This window comes from Labrus bergylta, chromosome 10 (assembly GCF_963930695.1).
Source record: "Labrus bergylta chromosome 10, fLabBer1.1, whole genome shotgun sequence".
Classification (NCBI taxonomy): Eukaryota; Metazoa; Chordata; class Actinopteri; order Labriformes; family Labridae; genus Labrus; species Labrus bergylta.
The window spans coordinates 30771156-30778655 of record NC_089204.1 but is presented as its reverse complement, the minus strand read 5'-3'; the positions used below and the strand labels follow the sequence as shown (position 1 = coordinate 30778655).

The following is a 7500-nucleotide window of genomic DNA, read 5'->3' as shown; positions in this document are numbered from 1 at the left end:
TTTGGTTAAGGATAATAACGTTACCTTCAGAGGTGTAAACAGACCTCTTCTCTTGTCTTGTTTTAGACACGGTGAAGCCGGCGTTGTCCTTCCTGTTTGAGGATAAGACCCACTCGTCCTTCTCCTCCACGGTCAAAGACAAAGCCACCAGCGAGCCCATCAGGTAACCTCGTCTCTGTGAGCTCACAGTGACCACATGAACCTCTCGCCTCCTCGTCTGCTCGTCTGCTTGTCTCCTCGTCTCCTCGTCTCCTCGTCTCCTCGTCTCCTCGTCTGCTCGTCTCTGTGAGCTCACAGTGACCACATGAACCTCTCGCCTCCTCGTCTGCTCGTCTGCTTGTCTCCTCGTCTCCTCATCTCCTCGTCTCCTCGTCTGCTCGTCTCTGTGAGCTCACAGTGACCACATGAACCTCTCGCCTCCTCGTCTGCTCGTCTGCTTGTCTCCTCGTCTCCTCGTCTCCTCGTCTGCTCGTCTGCTCGTCTCTGTGAGCTCACAGTGACCACATGAACCTCTCGCCTCCTCGTCTGCTCGTCTCCTCGTCTCCTCGTCTGCTCGTCTCTGTGAGCTCACAGTGACCACATGAACCTCTCGCCTCCTCGTCTGCTCGCCTCCTCGTCTGCTCATCTCCTCGTCTCCTCGTCTCCTCGTCTGCTCGTCTCTGTGAGCTCACAGTGACCACATGAACCTCTCGCCTCCTCGTCTGCTCGCCTCCTCGTCTGCTCATCTCCTCGTCTCCTCGTCTGCTCGTCTGCTCGTCTCTGTGAGCTCACAGTGACCACATGAACCTCTCGCCTGCTCGTCTCCTCGTCTCCTCGTCTCCTCGTCTGCTCGTCTCTGTGAGCTCACAGTGACCACATGAACCTCTCGCCTCCTCGTCTGCTCGTCTCCTCGTCTCCTCGTCTCCTCGTCTGCTCGTCTCTGTGAGCTCACAGTGACCACATGAACCTCTCGTCTGCTCGTCTCCTCGTCTGCTCGTCTCCTCGTCTCCTCGTCTCTGTGAGCTCACAGTGACCACATGAACTTCTCGTCTCCTCGTCTCCTCGTCTGCTCGTCTCCTCGTCTGCTCGTCTCCTCGTCTGCTCGTCTCTGTGAGCTCACAGTGACCACATGAACCTCTCGTCTGCTCGTCTCCTCGTCTGCTCGTCTCCTCGTCTCTGTGAGCTCACAGTGACCACATGAACTTCTCGTCTCCTCGTCTCCTCGTCTGCTCGTCTCTGTGAGCTCACAGTGACCACATGAACCTCTCGTCTGCTCATCTCCTCGTCTCCTCGTCTGCTCGTCTCTGTGAGCTCACAGTGACCACATGAACTTCTCGTCTCCTCGTCTCCTCGTCTGCTCGTCTCCTCGTCTCCTTGTCTCTGTGAGCTCACAGTGACCACATGAACTTCTCGTCTCCTCGTCTCCTCGTCTGCTCGTCTCCTCGTCTCCTTGTCTCTGTGAGCTCACAGTGACCACATGAACCTCTCGTCTCCTCGTCTCCTCGTCTCCTCGTCTCCTCGTCTCTGTGAGCTCACAGTGACCACATGAACTTCTCGTCTCCTCGTCTCCTCGTCTCCTCGTCTGCTCGTCTGCTCGTCTCCTCGTCTCCTCGTCTCCTCGTCTCTGTGAGCTCACAGTGACCACATGAACCTCTCGTCTGCTCGTCTGCTCGTCTCCTCGTCTGCTCGTCTCCTCGTCTCCTCGTCTCCTCGTCTCCTCGTCTCTGTGAGCTCACAGTGACCACATGAACTTCTTGCCTCCTCGTCTGCTCGTCTGCTCGTCTGCTCGTCTGCTCGTCTGCTCGTCTCCTCGTCTCCTTGTCTGCTCGTCTCCTCGTCTGCTCGTCTCCTCGTCTCCTTGTCTCTGTGAGCTCACAGTGACCACATGAACTTCTTGTCTGCTCGTCTCCTCGTCTCCTCGTCTGCTCGTCTCTGTGAGCTCACAGTGACCACATGAACCTCTCGTCTGCTCGTCTCCTCGTCTCCTCGTCTGCTCGTCTGCTCGTCTCCTCGTCTCCTCGTCTCTGTGAGCTCACAGTGACCACATGAACTTCTTGCCTCCTCGTCTCCTCGTCTCCTCGTCTGCTCGTCTGCTCGTCTGCTCGTCTGCTCGTCCGCTCATCTGCTCGTCTGCTCGTCTCCTCGTCTCCTCGTCTCCTCGTCTCCTCGTCTCTGTGAGCTCACAGTGACCACATGAACCTCTCGCCTCCTCGTCTGCTCGTCTCCTCGTCTCCTCGTCTCCTCGTCTCCTCGTCTGCTCGTCTCCTCGTCTCCTCGTCTCTGTGAGCTCACAGTGACCACATGAACCTCTCGTCTCCTCGTCTTCTCGTCTCCTCATCTCCTCGTCTCTGTGAGCTCACAGTGACCACATGAACCCCTCGTCTCCTCGTCTGCTCGTCTCCTCGTCTCCTCGTCTCCTCGTCTCCTCGTCATTCACAGAAATGTGTCTTTGTCCCGTCAGGTTCACCAGGCGCTGCATCAGCGTCGCCCCCTCCAGGGAGACGGCGGGGGAGCTGCTGCTGGGTGAGTCAGCGGCTCACGCTGCACAAAGAATATTACTTCCTGTTGACTCTCAGCTGGAGGTCAGCTTCCTGTTGACTCTCAGCTGGAGGTCAGCTTCCTGTTGACTCTCAGCTGGAGGTCAGCTTCCTGTTGACTCTCAGCTGGAGGTCAGCTTCCTGTTGACTCTCAGCTGGAGGTCAGCTTCCTGTTGACTCTCAGCTGGTGGTCAGCTTCCTGTTGACTCTCAGCTGGAGGTCAGCTTCCTGTTGACTCTCAGCTGGAGGTCAGCTTCCTGTTGACTCTCAGCTGGAGGTCAGCTTCCTGTTGACTCTCAGCTGGAGGTCAGTGATTCTCGTCTCTCCTCACAGGAAAGTCCGGCATGTATTTCGTGGAGGACAACGCCGCTGATGCTCACGACAGCCAGGTAAGTCCAGAGGACGGGTGATGACTACTTCCTGTCCTGACCCGTCTCTCGAGGACGGGACAGGAAGTAGTCTCTGCTCACCTGTTGATGTGTTTGTGCAGAGTCTTCACGGGGAGACCGAGGCTCCTTCTTTCTCGTGGACCTACGAGGAGATCAAAGAGGTGCACAAACGCTGGTGGCAGCTGAGAGACAACGGCGTGGAGATTTTCCTGACCAATGGCAGGACGCTGCTGTTAGCCTTCGACACGAGCAAGGTGACGCTCAAACAGCTGATCACATTCACAGCAGGTTTCATTATAAAACTCTTTGTTACAGTTGTTCCCTGAACGCACCACGAGCCCTGAACGCACCACGAACCCTGAACGCACCACGAGCCCTGAACGCACCACGAGCCCTGAACGCACCACGAGCCCTGAACGCACCACGAGCTGACCCATGTTGACACTTTTTGATGTTTCATCGTCTCGACTCTGTCGATGTAAAACCTCTCGCCGTTTGTGCGTTCTCTCCTCAGTTCCGTGACGACGTGTACCACAACATCTTGACCTCTGACCTCCCCAACCTGCTGGAGCACGGGAACATCACGGCGCTCACTCAGCTGTGGGGCTCCGGTCAGATCTCAAACTTTGAGTACCTCACACATCTCAACAAGCACGCGGGACGCTCCTTCAACGACCTCATGCAGTACCCCCGTGTTCCCCTTCATCCTGAGGGATTACACCAGCGAGACGCTCGACCTGCAGGAGGCGGGCATCTACAGGTCAGTGGGGGGGAGGAGTTTCACTTCATTAATGAGGGCGGGCTGGCTCGGCCGTGTGGTGAAGACGGAGCGGAGCCTGAAGGCAACGCTCTCGATTCAGGAGGAGGAGCTTAGGCATTCAGAAGGAGGGCCTATACATTCAGGGGGAGGAGCTTAGAAATTCAGGAGGAGGGCCTATACATCCAGGGGGAGGAGCTTATACATTAAGGAGGAGGAGCTTAGACATTCAGGAGGAGGGCCTAGACATTCAGGGGGAGGAGCTTATATGTTCAGGAGGGGCTTATACATTCAGGAGGAGGAGATTATACATTAAGGAGGAGGGCCTAGACATTCAGGGGGAGGAGCTCGCAGTAGAGCGGGTACTCCTTCACATCGAGAGGAGTCAGCTGAGCTGGTTCAGGACTCTGATGGATCTGAGTCCTGCCTTGTGACCTTCAGTTAAAGCGAGTATTCTGCGCTCGTCTGATCTTTGAACGCCTCTTTGCAGGAATCTGTGTAAACCAATCGCTGTGCAGTCCAAAGAGAAAGAGGACCGCTACGTGGATAACTACAGGGTGAGGCTCTGTCACACGTCTGTCCTGGAGAACCGGGTCCAACAGAAACCATCAACCTGTGTTTGTTTGTTGATGTTCAGTATCTGGAGGAGGAGTACAAGAAGGGGATCCGAGAGGACGACCCCATGCCCCCCGTCCAGCCCTATCACTACGGCTCGCACTACTCCAACAGCGGCACCGTGCTGCACTTCCTGGTCCGGATGCCTCCTTTCACCAAGATGTTCCTCGCCTACCAGGGTGAGTCTCCCCTCAGACAACCAGCTTTAAGCAGCACGGAGTGTCCCTGAACGCACCATCCTGTTAGCTGACACTGGAACGTCCTGACCATGAAAGGCTGCGTCCTCTTCCTCCTTTCCTCTGATCCTCACTCCTCCTCTCCTCGTTTCCTCCTCCTCTCCTCGTTTCCTCCCCCTCTCCTCGTTTCCTTCTCCTCTCCTCGTTTCCTCCTCACTCCTCCTCTCCTCGTTTCCTCCTCTCTCCTCATTTCCCTCCTCGTTTCCTCTCCTCGTTTCCTCTCCTCTCCTCGTTTTCTTCTCCTCTCCCTCGTTTCCTCCCTCGTTTCCTCTCCTCGTTTCCTCTCCTTGTTTCCTCTCCTCTCCTCATTTCCTCTTCCTCTCCTCGTTTCCTCCTCCTGTCCTCGTTTCCTCTTCCTCTCCTCGTTTCCTCTTCCTCTCCTCGTTTCCTCTTCCTCTCCTCATTTCCTCTTCCTCTCCTCGTTTCCTCCTCCTCTCCTCGTTTCTTCTTCCTCTCCTCGTTTCCTCTTCCTCTCCTCGTTTCCTCCTCCTCTCCTCGTTTCCTTCTCCTCTCCTCGTTTCCTCCTCCTTTCCTCTCCTCGTTTCCTCTCCTCTCTCTCGTTTCCTCTTCCTCTCCTCATTTCCTCCTCCTCTCCTCGTTTCCTCCTCCTCTCCTCGTTTCCTCTTCCTCTCCGCGTTTCCTCCTCTCCTCGTTCCTCCTCCTCTCCTCGTTTCCTTCTCCTCTCCTCGTTCCCTCCTCCTCTCCTCGTTTCCTTCGTCCTCTCCTCCTTTCCTCCTCCTTTCCTCTCCTCGTTTCCTCCTCCTCTCCTCGTTTCCTCCTCCTCTCCTCGTTTCCTCTTCCTCTCCTCCTCCTCCTTTCCTCTCCTCGTTTCCTCCTCCTCTCCTCGTTTCCTCTTCCTCTCCGCGTTTCCTCCTCTCCGCGTTTCCTCCTCTTCTCCTCGTTTCCTTCTCCTCTCCTCCTTTCCTCCTCCTTTCCTCTCCTCTCTTCCTTTCCTCCTCCTTTCCTCTCCTCGTTTCCTCCTCCTCTCCTCGTTTCCTCCTCCTCTCCTCCTCTCCTCATTTCCTCCTCCTCTCCTCGTTTCCTCTTCCTCTCCTCCTCCTCTCCTCGTTTCCTTCTTCTCTCCTCGTTTCCTCCTCCTCTCCTCGTTTCCTTCTCCTCTCCTCCTTTCCTCCTCCTTTCCTCTCCTTGTTTCCTCCTCCTCTCCTCGTTTCCTCTTCCTCTCCGCGTTTCCTCCTCTTCTCCTCGTTTCCTTCTCCTCTCCTCCTTTCTCCTCCTTTCCTCTCCTCGTTTCCTCTCCTCCTTTCCTCCTCCTTTTCTCTCCTCGTTTCCTCTCCTCTCCTCATTTCCTCTTCCTCTCCTCCTTTCCTCTTCTCTCCTCGTTTCCTCCTCCTCTCCTCGTTTCCTCCTCCTCTCCTCGTTTCCTCTTCGTTTCCTCTTCCTCTCCTCGTTTCCTCCCTCGTTTCCTCCTCCTCTCCTCGTTTCCTCTTCCTCTCCTCCTCCTCTCTCCTCTCCTCGTTTCCTCCTCGTTTCCTCCTCGTTTCCTCCTCGTTTCCTCCTCGTTTCCTCTTCCTCTCCTTCTTCTCTATTCTTCTCCTCGTTCGCCCATCTCTATCTCCTCTCTCTCCCTCTGCGTGACGTCTTTCTGTGTGTAATGCGTTTGTGTTCATCAGATCAGAGCTTCGATATCCCCGACCGGACGTTCCACTCCATGAACACCACGTGGCGTCTGTCGTCCTACGAGTCCATGACGGACGTGAAGGAGCTCATCCCCGAGTTTTTCTACCTCCAGAGTTCCTGGTCAACAGAGAAGGTAATTATTGATCCCGGCGCCCGGATGTGGAAACGTGTGAGCGCCGTCTCTAAACCGTCACATTGTTCTCTGCACAGGTTTTGATTTTGGCGTACGTCAAAACGGCGAGCGGGTGAATCACGTCAACCTGCGCCCTGGGCAAGAAACGACCCCCGTCTGTTCATCCTGATCCACACGCCAGGCGCTGGAGTCCGACCAGGTGTCCCAGACTCTGTGTCAGTGGATCGACCTCGTGTTCGGTCTGAAGCAGAAAGGCAAAGCCGCCGTCCACGCCATCAATGTCTTCCATCCCGCCGTAAGTCACATGACATATTTATCATAACACTTCTACAGACACCATTAATCTGATGTAACCACAAACCAAACGCCACCTGAGCGCCGTCTTACTGGGCGTGTTGAGAGTTCGACCAATCAGATCTCTTCCAGCTGTGTGTCATGGCGTCTGCTTCAGATTATTAGTAAACATCTGGCATGTTTTTTTCAGACTTATTTTGGGATGGACGTTTCGGCGGTGGAGGACCCGGTGCAGCGCCGCGCTCTGGAGACGATGATTAAGACGTACGGTCAGACGCCCCGGCAGCTCTTCAACGCCTCGCACGTCTGCAGGGCGGGGCACCAAACTCCTGATGGAGGGCGAGCTGCCGGCCGCCATGGGGCTCCTGGTTCAGCTCGCCTTCAGAGAAACACGAGAACAGGCGAAGGAGATCGTCTGCCCGGTAACCTTCAGAATCAGATGTCAGAATTCTTCCTCCATGAAACGACCTCCTGCTCACCTGCTCACCCTCTCGCTCTCTCTCACCCCCCCCTCCCCCCACACACACAGAGCCCGCTGCCGTGGATCAAAGGTCTGAAGTGGGGCGAGTACGTGGGCTCGCCCTCCGCTCCCGACCCCCGTGGTGTGCTTCAGTCAGCCACACGGGGAGAGGTTCGGCTCTCTGCTGGCTCTGCCCACACGAGCCATCTGTGGACTGTCCCCGCAAGTTCTGCCTCATGATGATCTACAGCAAGGAGCAGGGTAACCGACCAATCAGGCGTCAGCTACAGACTCTCTCAGATGTTCCAATGAGCTTCACCTGAGGCTCTCTCCTGAAGTTGTTGAGGGTCTGATGTGTTCTGTCCTCTGTAGGTGTCCCGCAGCATGCACAGCACTGACATCCAGTGGTCGGCCATCTTGAGTTGGGGCTACGCCGACAACATCCTGAGACTGAAGAGTTAA

At 55.9% G+C, this 7500-nt stretch overlaps 1 protein-coding gene across 1 annotated transcript in view; it reads left to right on the top strand.

The window, feature by feature from the left end:
• Positions 1–7500, top strand: part of lyst (lysosomal trafficking regulator) — a 67450-nt gene extending 59950 nt beyond the window's left edge. Inside the window, 19 exon segments of the mRNA XM_065959796.1 lie at positions 67–163; positions 2441–2502; positions 2850–2905; positions 3007–3159; positions 3420–3593; positions 3595–3665; positions 4153–4219; positions 4300–4456; positions 6145–6255; positions 6258–6284; positions 6362–6412; positions 6415–6458; positions 6460–6579; positions 6769–6894; positions 6896–7000; positions 7108–7173; positions 7175–7258; positions 7260–7302; positions 7415–7500. Coding sequence (XP_065815868.1) covers positions 67–163; positions 2441–2502; positions 2850–2905; positions 3007–3159; positions 3420–3593; positions 3595–3665; positions 4153–4219; positions 4300–4456; positions 6145–6255; positions 6258–6284; positions 6362–6412; positions 6415–6458; positions 6460–6579; positions 6769–6894; positions 6896–7000; positions 7108–7173; positions 7175–7258; positions 7260–7302; positions 7415–7500 — 1700 coding nt within the window.